General features: G+C 72.0%; 1 protein-coding gene across 1 annotated transcript; it reads left to right on the top strand.

Moving 5' to 3' along the window:
- Positions 1-1,147: 1,147 nt before the first annotated feature.
- Positions 1,148-12,744, top strand: LOC142595611 (CUGBP Elav-like family member 3). The gene is given in 13 exon segments (XM_075724270.1): positions 1,148-1,292; positions 4,552-4,634; positions 6,104-6,152; positions 6,718-6,846; positions 7,446-7,525; positions 8,342-8,485; positions 8,996-9,115; positions 9,117-9,135; positions 10,447-10,596; positions 10,667-10,732; positions 11,226-11,324; positions 11,685-11,828; positions 12,617-12,744. Coding segments are annotated over 13 exon segments (1,356 nt in total).

Below are 12,744 nucleotides of genomic sequence, written 5' to 3'. Positions count from 1 at the left end.
CACAGCGGGGCCGTGGGGCCGCGCCCCGCCCCGCCCCGCCGGCTCCTGGCGCTCAGCACCGGGGACAGCGCCGGGGGGGCGGGCACGGGGACTCGCCCCCCCCCCCGCCCCCCGCCCAGGCTCCTGTGCCCGCGCACCCCACGCGTGTGCACACGGGGACACGGACACGCCCCCCGTGCGCCCCCCCCCTCCCACCCAGCGGGGCCGCCGCGGCGGAGCCCCGGGCCCAGGCGGGGCCGGTGCGGGGCCCAGTCCGGTGCCCGGTGCTGTGCCCGGTGCGGGGCCGGTGCCCGGTGCTGGGGCCCGGTGCGGTGCCCGGTGCTGGTGCCCGGTGCGGGGCCCGGTGCGGGGCCCAGTGCGGTGCCCGGTGCTGTGCCCGGTGCGGGGCCGGTGCCCGGTGCTGGGGCCCGGTGCTAGTGCCCGGTGCGGGGCCGGGGCCCGGTGCGGTGCCCGGTGCCGGTGCGCCGTGCCCGCCGCCGCTCTGACATCAGCACCGGGCGGGGCGGGGCGGGGCGGCCCCGGCCGAGGAAGAAAAGCGGCGAGCGGGGTCGGGCCCGTCCGGAGCCGGTGCCGGTACCGGTGCCGGTACCGGAGCGCAGCGGGCGCGGGGCTCCGCCGCCACCGGGGCTCTCGGGGAGCGGCGGCCGGTGCGGCCGCCATGGGCCGGGCCGGGCGCTGACCCCCCCCCCTCCCCACACCCCCCCACCCAACCCCGCCCGGTACCGGGCCCCCCCCCCCCCGCCACCCCCGGGGGCACCGGGGCGGCGAGCGGGCGGTACCGGCGGGGCCGGGCGCTGACGGCAGCCGCCGGGATTTGGGGGCCGCCGCACGGGAGGCCCCATCGGGAAAGCGCCGGGACCTACCGGGAGCGCCGGGAGCGCCGCCCCCCGGGCAGAGCTGCCCCCGCCCCGCCGCGCCCCGTCCCCGGAGCCGAGCCGAGCCCCGGGGCCGCCTCGTCCTTTGTGTGCGCCGCGGCCGGGCCGGCACCGGGCACCGGGCACCGGTTCCCGGGCAGCCGCAAAGCGGCAACCGCTGCGGTAGCCGATCCCGGGCGGTGGCAGCGGCAGCGGCGATCGCGGCGGCGATACCGGCAGCCGCACCGAGCGCCGGGAGCGGCCCCGGGGCCCGGCCCCCCCCCGGCGGCCCCATGAAGGAGCCCGACGCCATCAAACTCTTCGTGGGGCAGATCCCGCGGCACCTGGAGGAGAAGGACCTCAAGCCCATCTTCGAGCAGTTCGGCAAGATCTACGAGCTCACCGTCATCAAGGACAAGTACACCGGCATGCACAAAGGTACGGCCGCCGGCCTCCGGTACCGGCCACGGCCCCGCCGGAACGGGGAACGGGAGATGGGTGCAGCCGCGGGGCCCGGGAACGGCCCCGGGAACGGCCCCCGGTACCGGGAACAGCGCCGGGTGCAGCCCCCGGTACCAGGAACAGCGCCGGGTACGGCCCCCGGTACCGGGAACAGCGCCGGGTACAGCCTCAGGCACCGGGAACAGCCCTCGGTACCGGGAACAGCGCCGGGTGCAGCCTCAGGCACCGGGAACAGCCTCGGGTACAGCCCCCGGTACCGGGAACAGCGCCGGGTGCAGCCTCAGGCACCGGGAACAGCGCTGCAGCCCCCGGCACCGGGAACAGCTCCGGGTACAGTCCTTGGTACCAGGAACAGCCCTCGGTACCGGGAACAGCCCCGGGTACAGCCCCCGGTACCGAGAACGGCCCCAGGTACAGCCCTGGGCACCAGAAATCCCGGTACCACCAACAGCCCCCAGTACCAGGAGCAGCCCCCAGCACCGGGAACAGCCCTGGATACAGCCCTTGGTACCGGGAACAGCCCCCGGTACCGGGAACAGCCCCGGGTACAGCCCCCGGTACCGGGAGCAGCCCTGGCATTGGCAACAGCCCCGGGCCCAGCCCCAGGTTCGGCGGGGGGCCCTGGGCACCCCCACGGCACAGCCGGCAGCCGCAGGCCCCGGGCACGGCCCCGGCACCCCAGGCCCCGGTGCTGGCTTAGCCCCCGGCACCGGCTACAGCCCGCGCGGGTGTCGGGGTGCTGGGGGTGTTGGGGCGCTGGGGGTGTCGGGGCGCTGGGGGTGTTGGGTGCGTCGGGGCGCTGCGGGCGTAGGGTGGTGGTTGTGCGGCCATGGGCGCTGGGGCTGTCACATCGGTGGAGGCCGTGCGGGTGTTGGGTGTTGTGTCAGGGTGTTGGGTGGGTGGGGGCGTCGTGTCCGGGTGTCGCGTGGGTGCGGGGTGTCGCGTGGGTGCGCTGTGGGTGTTTGCGCAGGTGATGCCCGGCGGTGCGGGCGCGGGGGGTGGCTGCGAGCGGCTGTGCCGGCACAGGGTGTTGTGTGGGTGGCTGGTTGCGGTGCTGGGTGACGGGTGTGGGCTGTGGCTGTGACGGCTGCGGGGGGTGGGAGATGGGGGTGCTGGGGGGGGGGTGCGCAGTGGTTGTGTGTGGGGTGAAGTGTTGGGGGGTGCGTGGTGGTTGTGTGGGGTGTGATGGTTGGGGGGTGCATGATGGTTGTGTGGGGGGTGTGATGGCGGGGGGTGCACGACGGTTGTGTGGGGTGTGCGATGGTTGGGGGGTGCACGATGGTTGTGCGTGGGGTGTGATGGCAGGGGGTGTGCAGTGGTTGTGTGTGGGGTGCTATGGTTGGGGGGTGCACGATGGTTGTGTGGGGTGTGCGGTGGTTGTGCATGGGGTGTGATGGCGGGGGGTGTGCGGTGGTTGTGTGTGAGGTGTGATGGTTGGGGGGTGCACGATGGTTGTGTGGGGTGTGCGATGGTTGGGGGGTGCACAGTGGGTATGTGTGATGTTGGGGGGTGCACGATGGTTGTGTGTGGGGTGCGATGGTTGGGGGGTGCACGATGGTTGTGTGCGGTGTGCTATGGTTGGGGGGTGCACGATGGGTGTGTGGGGGGTGCGATGGTTGGGGGGTGTGCAGTGGTTGTGTGTGGGGTGTGATGGTTGGGGGTGCACAGTGGGTATGTGTGATGTTGGGGGGTGCACGGTGGTTGTGTGGGGGGTGTGCGATGGTTGGGGGGTGCACGATGGTTGTGGGGGGTGTGCGATGTTGGGGGGCGCGCGGTGGGTGTGTGTGGGGTGTGCGATGGTTGGGGGTGCGCAGTGGGTGTGTGTGGGGTGCGATGGTTGGGGGGTGCACGATGGTTGTGTGGGGTGCCACGGTTGGGGTGTAACGGCCGCGGGTGTGCGGAGGCGTGGGCTGTGCTGCCCACAGTGGGGGCCTGTCCGGCGCAGGGCCCCCCCAACACCCGACCCCGTCCCCCTGGGCCCCCGGCACCGGCTGTGCCCCGGGGCAGGCGGGCGCAGGCCTGAGGCCGGGGCGATGGGCGCCCGCACAGCGGAACCGGGGGGCTTGGGGCCGCTGGCCCTGGACCCCCGGGGCTGGGGGGGGGCACGGGGGCTCTGCCCCCCGGCTGAGGCTGCCCCGTGCCTGGGGACCCCGGGGACCCGTCCCTGTCCCTGTCCCTGTCCCCTGCCTGGGCCCGGGGCAGAGCCAAGGTCCCCAGGGGTGGCACCGCCCCAAAAGAGGGGGTCTGGGTGCTGTAGGGGGTCTGGGTGCTGTAGGGGGACATGGGGTCTGGGTGCCATATGGGGAGTGGGTGCTGTATGGGGGCGTGGGGTCTGGGTACCATGGGGGCTCTGGGTGCTATATGGGGACGTGGGTACCCTATGGGGATGTGGGTGCTCTATGGGGGCGTGGGGGTCTGGGTGCTATATGGGGACGTGGGGTCTGGGTACCATAGGGGATCTGGGTGCTATATGGGGACGTGGGTACCCTACGGGGATGTGGGTGCTATATGGGGGCGTGGGGGTCTGGGTGCTATATGGGGATGTGAGGTCTGGCTACCATAGGGGCTCTGGGTGCCTGCCATATGGGGAGCGGGTGCTATATGGGGCCGTGGGTGATCTGTGGGGCTGTGGGTGCTCTATGGGGATATGGGGTCTGGGTACCATAGGGGCTCTGGGTGCCATATGGGGTCTGGGTGCTGTATGGGGGCGTGGGTGCTGTATAGAGCCGTGGGGGTCTGGGTACCATAGGGGATCTGGTTGCTATATGGGGGTGTGGGGGTCTGGGTGCTGTATGGGGACGTGGGTGCTATATGGGGACATGGGGGTCTGGGTGCCATAGGGGATCTGGGTGCTATATGGGGGCATGGGTGCTATATGGGGGTGTGGGTACCATAGGGGATCTGGGTGCCATATGGGGACGTGGGTGCTATATGGGGGCGTGGGGGTCTGGGTGCTCTATGGGGACATAGGTGCCATATGGGGTCTGGGTGCTCTATGGGGTCTGGGTGCTATATAGGGGTCTGGGTGCTATAGGGGGGTCTGGGTGCTATATGGGGGTCTGGGTGCTATATGGGGGTCTGGGTGCTATAGGGGGTCTGGGTGCTATATGGGGGTCTGGGTGCTATATGGGGGTCTGGGTGCTATAGGGGGTCTGGGTGCTCTGTGGGGCCGTGGGCTGTGGGTGCGGGGTCCCGCACCCCCCCATGCCGCCCCCCGCCCCATCTCTCCCCCCAGGATGCGCCTTCCTGACCTACTGCGCCCGCGAGTCGGCCCTGAAGGCGCAGAGCGCCCTGCACGAGCAGAAAACCCTCCCGGGGGTGAGTGGGGACCCCCCGCCCGTGACACCCCCACCTTTGCTGGGGCGGGGGGGGGGGCACCCCCCGAACACCTGCTGGGGGGGGTTATAAATAGCGGGCGGGCGCCGCGTCGCCTGGAGACGGCTAACGAAGGCCTGGCGCTAACGAAGGCCTGGCGCTAACGAAGGCCTGGCGCTAACGAAGCGTTGCCAGGCGAGCGGCGGGCACCGGGCAGCTGAGCTAACAAAGCCCGGGGGGGGGGGGAATTGGGGGGGGGATCCCAGGCTCTGGGTGCCCCCCCACCCCCCCCATGGCAGCTGGGGGGTCCCAGCCCCCCCCCCCCATCGTGGCTGCGGGGGGATGCGGGTGCGGGGCCTCGTGGGGGGGGGTGGTTTTGGGGGGGGGGTTTAGGGGTCCCGGGTGTGGTGGCAGGGGGGGTCGGTGCCCCCCCCCGCCGGGCTGCGCGTGTCCCGCCGGCCCCGGGGGGGATTTGGCTTCGCCGGGATAATCCGGGGATTTGGGGGCTGTAAATCCCGGGGGGGGGGGATTTACGGGGGGGGGGGGGGGGGATTAGGGGCGGCACCGCCCCGCCAGCTGCCCCCGCCCCACCGCGCCGGGCCCCCCCGCACCCCCAGGCCCCGAGGGGCGACGCTGGGGGGGGGGGGGGAGCCCCGGGGCAATTTGGGGCGTTGGGGGCCCGGTGCCCCCCGCGCCGCCCCCCCCCCGCGCTGCGGCCGGGGCTGATCCGGGCCCGGGGGGATTAGGGGGGGATTAGTGCGGGGGGGCAGCGGCAGCTGGGGCGGGGGGGCTGGGGGGCACCTTCGCTTTCGGCGGGGAAAGGGGCTGGGGGGGTCAGATGGGGCCGACCCCGCCCCCCCCGGCACGGGGCACGGCCCCTCCCCCCCCCCCCGGGCACGGCCCCATCCCGGGGGGGGGCGGGGTCACGGCCGGCCCGGGGGTCCCCCCCCTTCCCTGCCCCCCCCCCCCCCCAAATCTCCACCCCCCCCCCATCCCCGTCATTGTTTATAGCGAGCGCTGATGATGTCAGCGGCGTTGCCGGGCAACGGGGATGGGTAAATTGGGGATGAGTAGGCGGTTGCCATGGAGCACGTTCTGCCGTTGCCATGGTTACCGGGCATCTGCGCCCTGCCCCCCCCCCCGGTCTCTGGGGGTTACGGGGCTGGAGGGGGGGCGGGGGGGGGTTCATCCCCCCCTAATTAGCAGGGGGGGTGGGGGGTGCTCGTGAGCGCACCCCGGGGCCCCTCAGCCTCCCCCCCAGCGGCGGCCGCCGCGGCGCCCGTTGCCGGGTAACGGGATGCAGGGCCGGGGTTGCCATGGCGACGGGAGCATCTTCGGGGGGCCGGGGGGGGCGGGGGGGGGGGGAAGATCCGTGCAGCTGCCGCGCGTGGGGGTGCCCGGCCGGACGCCTGGGGCCCTCGGGGGGGTGGGGGGGGGGGGCTGTGTCCCCATCCCCCCTCTGTGCCCCCCAGATGAACCGGCCCATCCAGGTGAAGCCGGCGGACAGTGAGAGCCGCGGAGGTACCCCCCCCCCTCCCCCCCCCCGGGGCCCCGGGCCCAACCCCTGTGTCCCCAAACCGCCCCCGTGCCCCCCCGAGACCCCAGGGCCACCCCACGTCCACCCCCACCCCCACCCCCAGGACGGGTGTCAGCCGGGTGGGGGGGCCCCATCCCTGTCCCTATCCCTGTTCCCATCCCCGGGGCCCCATCCCTGGCCCCATCCCCGGGGTCCCCATCCCTGTCCCCATCCCCAGGGTCCCCATCCCTGTCCCCATCCCTGGGGTCCCCATCCCAGGGTCCCCAACCCCAGGGTCCCCATCCCAGGGTCCCCATCCCTGCCACCATCCCAGGGCTCTGTCCCCAGGGCAGGGGGTCCCCATCCCTGTCCCCCCCATGTCCCCATTCCCTGGGGGGGAGTCCCCAGCCCCGTGGGGTGTCCCCATTCCCAGGGGTCCCAGCCCATCCCGATGTCCCCATATCCCTGTTCCTGGGTCCCAGCTCAGCACGGTGTCCCCGGGGGGGGGTCCCCACCCTGCTGTCCCCATGCCACCCCGCTGTCCCCGTGCCACCCCCGCTGTCCCCGCAGAGGACCGCAAGCTCTTCGTGGGGATGCTGAGCAAGCAGCAGGCGGACGAGGACGTGCGCAAGATGTTCGAGCCCTTCGGCACCATTGATGAGTGCACGGTGCTGCGCGGCCCCGACGGCACCAGCAAAGGTGGGGGGCCGGGGGGGCTGGGGGGGGCCTGGGGGGTCCCCGAGGGCTCTGTGGGGTGGGGAGGAGGGGATCCGTGGGGCAGGGGTGTGAAGTGGGGGGGGTGCAGGGGGCAGGGATGGGGTTGAGGGTCCATGGGGGGGGTGGAGAGGGTTCAAGGGGGGCCATGGGGCAGGGGGGTGATGGGGGGGGGTCCGAGGGGGCCCGCAGGCCATGGCAGGGCTCAGGGCACCCTGCACGGTGGCCGTTGTCCCCGTCCCCAAACACCCTGGGTGGAGCCCTGGGCCCCATGGGGGGTTGCCCCGGGGGGAGGTGGGTGCCCCGGGCCCCGTGGGGGGTTGCCCCGGGGGGAGGTGGGTGCCCCCGGCCCCATGGGGGGTTGCCCCGGGGGGAGGTGGGTGCCCCAGACCCCATGGGGGGTTGCCCCGCGGGGAGGTGGGTGCCCCGGGCCCCGTGGGGGGTTGCGCTGGGGGGAGGTGGGTGCCCCGGGCCCCGTGGGGGGTTGCGCTGGGGGGAGGTGGGTGCCCCGGGCCCCGTGGGGGGTTGCGCTGGGGGGAGGTGGGTGCCCTGGGCCCCGTGCGGCGCTGACCTGCTGTCCCCAGGCTGCGCCTTCGTCAAGTTCCAGAGCCACGCGGAGGCCCAGGCCGCCATTGCCGCCCTCCACGGGAGCCGCACCCTGCCGGTGAGACGGGCACTGCCAGGCACGCCGGCATCATCATCCCCATCGCCACCCTCGTCATCATCCCCACCATCGTCCTCATCACCACCCTCGTCATCCTCCCCATCGTCCCCGTCGCCACCCTCGTCATCATCCCCACCATCGTCCCCATCATCCTCATCACCACCCTCGTCGTCATCATCCCCACCATCGTCCCCATCGCCACCCTTGTCATCGCCCCCACCATCATCCTCATCACCACCCTTGTCATCCTCCCCATCGTCCCCATCGCCACCCTCGTCATCCTCCCCATCATCCCCTTCGCCACCCTCATCATCCTCCCCATCGCCACCCTCGTCATCATCCCCATCCTCCCCATCGCCACCCTCGTCATCATCCCCACCATTGTCCCCATTGCTGCCCTTGTCATCCCCATCGCCACCCTTGTCATCGTCCCCACCATCATCCCCATCACCACCCTCGTCATTGTCCCCATCGCCACCCTCGTCACCGTCCCCACCATCGTCCCCATCATCACCCTCGTCATCGTCCCCATCGCCACCCTCTTCATGCTCCCCATCTCCACCTTCGTCATCATCCCCACCATCATCCCCATCACGACCCTCGTCATCATCCCCACCATCATCCCCGTCATCATCCTTGTCATCATCCCCACCATCATCCCTATCATCATCCCTCTCCTCGTTCCCGTTATCACCCCACCACCATCCCCACCATCCCTGTCACCGCCCCCACCCTCTCGCCCCCCGGGGGTCCCAGCAGCCCAGCACGGGTGGCCGCCCCCCCGGGTGACGGCGTGGGCACCGTGTCCCCTCGCAGGGCGCCTCCTCCAGCCTGGTGGTGAAGTTTGCGGACACGGAGAAGGAGCGGGGCCTGCGGCGGATGCAGCAGGTCGCCAGCCAGCTGGGCATGTTCAGCCCCATCGCCCTCCAGTTCGGGGCCTACAGCGCCTACACGCAGGCGGTAGGGTGGGCACGGGGCACCGGGGGGGGGACAGGATGGTCATGGGGCTGTTGGACCCCCCCTGCCATGGCCCAGCATGAGGTCATTGGGGTGATGGGTGTCTGGTGACGGATGCTGGGACGTCCATCATGATGGACACTGATGGACCAAACCCCCTTGATGGTGGATGGGGATGCTGGGTGATGGGCACTGGGAGAGGCTGGGCCCCGTTGTCCAGAATGGGGGCTCTGGGGTGACAGCGGGAGGGGGATGGACCCCGTAACGCAGGGCAGGGCCAGGGGGTGAGGGATGTTGGGGTGATGGGGCTGGGGAGGTGGTGGAGCTCCACGCTCCGGGGTGGGGACCCAGTGGTGATGAGCGTTGGGGTGATGGGGAGCTGCTGGCTCTCCACGGCCCAGTGTGGTGGCACCGGGGTGCGGGGTGGCGGCCACAGGGCCATGAGGGTCCCCCTCGGCGGGGTGGGGTCACGGCTCCGGGAGGGGACCCCGGTGCCAGGCGCTGTCCCCGCAGCTGATGCAGCAGCAGGCGGCCCTGGTGGCCGCCCACTCGGCCTACCTCAGCCCCATGGCCACCATGGCCGTCCAGATGCAGCACATGGGCACAGTCAACCCCAACGGGCTCATCGCCACTCCCCCTGCCCCCCTCCTCAGGTAGGTGGCACCTGGCACAGGGGGGACGGGGACACTGGGGACACTGGGGATGGGGACACGGGACGTGGGGGCACCCGGGAATGGATGGAGGACAACAGGGATGGGGACACGGGACGTGGGGGCACCTGGGAATGGATGGAGGACATCAGGGGTGGGGACATGGGGGCACCGGGAATGGATGGAGGACATCAGGGATGGAGACACGGGACGTGGGAGCACCCGGGAATGGATGGAGGACAACAGGGATGGGGACATGGGGGCACCGGGAATGGATGGAGGACATCAGGGACGGGGACACGGGACGTGGGAGCACCCGGGAATGGATGGAGGACAACAGGGATGGGGACATGGGGGCACCGGGAATGGATGGAGGACATCAGGGATGGAGACACGGGACGTGGGAGCACCCGGGAATGGATGGAGGACAACAGGGATGGGGACACGGGACGTGGGGCACCGGGAATGGATGGAGGACATCAGGGATGGGGACACGGGACGTGGGAGCACCCGGGAATGGATGGAGGACAACAGGGATGGGGACATGGGGGCACCGGGAATGGATGGAGGACAACAGGGATGGGGACACGGGACATGGGGGCACCGGGAATGGATGGAGGACATCAGGGATGGGGACACGGGACGTGGGGCACCTGGGAATGGATGGAGGACATCAGGGATGGGGACACGGGACGTGGGGCACCTGGGAATGGATGGAGGACATCAGGGATGGGGATATGGGGGATGCCTGGGAATGGGGGCACCCGGGAATGGGGGACACCAGAGATGGGGACATGGGATATGAGGGAACACCTGCGAATGAGGGACACCAGGGATGGGGGACACCAGAGATGGGGGGGGACACCTGGGAATGGGGGACATCAGGGCTGTCCAGGGATGGAGCACATGGCGAGGTGGCGCTGGGAGGTGGGGCACCAGGGATGGGGACACGAGAGTGGCGTTGGGGACGGGGACATCGGGATGGGGGCGATGGGAACAGAGATGTGGGGACACGGCAGGGACACAGGGGCAGCAAGGGGAGATGTGGGGGGCCATGGGAAGACAGGGAGGCAGGGGGAGATGGGGGGCACCAGGGATGGGGGGCACCAGGGATGGGGATGCCCAGGGATGGGACGGGGACACGGGGAGGGTGGCACTGCAATGAAGACGTGGAGGTGGCACCGCGGGCTGGAGACACCTGGATTCGGGACCCTCACGATGGGGACGCGGAGGGACGGGGCCACCTGGGGTGGGGTGGGGGGACACGGAGGGCATGGAGGTGCCACCACGGGGGTGACGCGGGTGTCCCCGCAGGAACCAGCACGCCGCCGGCCATGGCCGCCACGCCGGTGCCCGCCATCGCGGCCCCGCTGAGCGTCAATGGCTACAGCCCAGTGCCGGCGCAGCCCGCGGGACCCCCCGCCCCCGAGGCCGTCTACGCCGGCGGGGTCCCCCCCTTCCCAGGTGCCTGCCACCCCCCCACCCCGTGCCCCCGCCGCCCCCCGGCCCCCCTAACAGCCCCCTCTGCCCCCAGCCCAGAGCCCCGCCGCCCCGGGGGACCCCCTGCAGCAAGCCTACGCCGGCATGCAGCACTACACAGGTCGGGAACTGGGAGCACTGGGGGGCACTGGGAGGGTACTGGGGGGGCATTGCATGGCACTGGTGGGTACTGGGAGGGTACTGGGGACACCTGGGAGGCACTGGGGGATGTTGGGGGCACCTGGGAGGCACCGGGGGGACGTTGGGGGTACCTGGGAGGGACTGGGAGGGCATTGATTAGGACTGGGGGGGCACTGGGATAGCAGTGGGGGACCAGTGCATGGCATTGGGGGGCACTCGGGGCTCAGGGGGGCACTGGGGGGACACTGGAAGGCTGGGGTGGGTGGGTACTGGGGGGCACTGGGGGGGGCACTGCATGGCTTTGGGGGGCACCGTGAAGTGCTGGGAGGGCACTGGGGGCCGTTTGAGGCTACTGGGGGGGCATCGCACGGCTTTGGGGGGCACTGGGAAGTGCTGGGCTGGAGGGGGGTGCCGGGGGGGGGGGGGTGTCTGTGTCCCCCCGGCACCGGGCTGACCCTGTCTCGCCCCCGCAGCCGCCTACCCGGCAGCCTACGGGCTGGTGAGCCCGGCCTTCGCCCCCCCGGGGCCCCTGCTCGCCCCCCCGCCCCCCCCGCAGCAGCAGCAGCGCGAAGGTGAGCACGGCCCAGGGCCCCCCCGAGACCCCCGAGGGAGCCCCCCCAGGGCGCTGGGCTTGGGGTGCCCCGAGCTGCGGGGCCGGGGTGCCCCAGGGCATCGGCGGGGCTGGGGATGCCCCATGGGGGGTTGTTGGGGTGCCTCCCCCCCCCCAGCGGGGTTTAGGGGTGCCCCACTGGGGAGGGCGGGGTTTGGGACTGAGGGTGCCCATGGGGCTGTGGGTGCAGGGCAAGGTTTTGGGGGTCCCGGTGGGTGCCCGGGGCTGGGTTTTGGGGTGCCCACGGGCACATGGGGCCGGGTTTGGGGGGCGCGGGGCCGGTGCCCCCCCCGTGCCTGCTGTGACGCCGCTCCCTCCGCAGGCCCCGAGGGCTGTAACATCTTCATCTACCACCTGCCCCAGGAGTTCGCCGACACCGAGATCCTGCAGATGTTCCTGCCCTTCGGCAACGTCATCTCTGCCAAGGTCTTCGTGGACCGCGCCACCAACCAGAGCAAGTGCTTCGGTAGGGCCAGCGGGGATGGGGCCAGCGGGGATGGGGCCAGTGGGGACGGGGACACTGGGACCAGGGACAGCGGGGATGGGGCCACCAGGACCAGGGACACTGGGGATGGGGCCAGCGGGGATGGGGACACCAGGGATGGGGACACCGGGACCAGGGCCACCGGGGATGGGGACACCGGGACCAGGGACACCGGGGATGGGGACACTGGGACCAGGGACACTGGGACCAGGGACACCGGGGATGGGGCCAGCGGGGAGGGGGCCACCAGGACCAGGGATACCGGGGATGGGGCCAGCGGGGATGGGGCCACCGGGACCAGGGCCACCGGGGATGGGGCCACCAGGGATGGGGCCACCAAGGATGGGGCCACCGGGACCAGGGCCACCAGGGATGGGGCCACCAGGGATGGGGACACCGGGGATGGGGCCAGCACGGATGGGGCCACTGGGGATGGGGACACCACAGCCGGGGCACGGGGACACCAGGGCCAGGGCCACCGGTGATGGGGACTCTGTGGCCAGGGCATGGGGACACTGTGGCCGGGGACACCGCGGCTAGGGCACAGGGACACCGGGGCCAGGGACACCAGGGATGGGGGCCGGGGACACCGCGGCCAGGGCACAGGACCACCACAGCGGGTGCCACAGGGCCACCACAGCGGGTGCCACGGGGCCACCTCGCCCCACAGCAGAGCCCCCGCCCCCCCAGGGTGGCGGGGCAGAGGCAGGGGGGTTGTGGCCACCTCCCCCAGTCCCCAATGTCCCCCGATGTCCCCGCCGTCCCTGCAGGCTTCGTGAGCTTTGACAACCCGGCCAGCGCCCAGGCGGCCATCCAGGCCATGAACGGCTTCCAGATCGGGATGAAGCGCCTCAAGGTGCAGCTCAAGAGGCCCAAAGACGCCAACCGGCCGTACTGA

This window comes from Pelecanus crispus, chromosome 22, assembly GCF_030463565.1.
Source record: "Pelecanus crispus isolate bPelCri1 chromosome 22, bPelCri1.pri, whole genome shotgun sequence".
NCBI classification, from domain to species: domain Eukaryota; kingdom Metazoa; phylum Chordata; class Aves; order Pelecaniformes; family Pelecanidae; genus Pelecanus; species Pelecanus crispus.
Note: the sequence above shows the minus strand (reverse complement) of the source record. Positions and strands in the feature narration are given on the sequence as shown.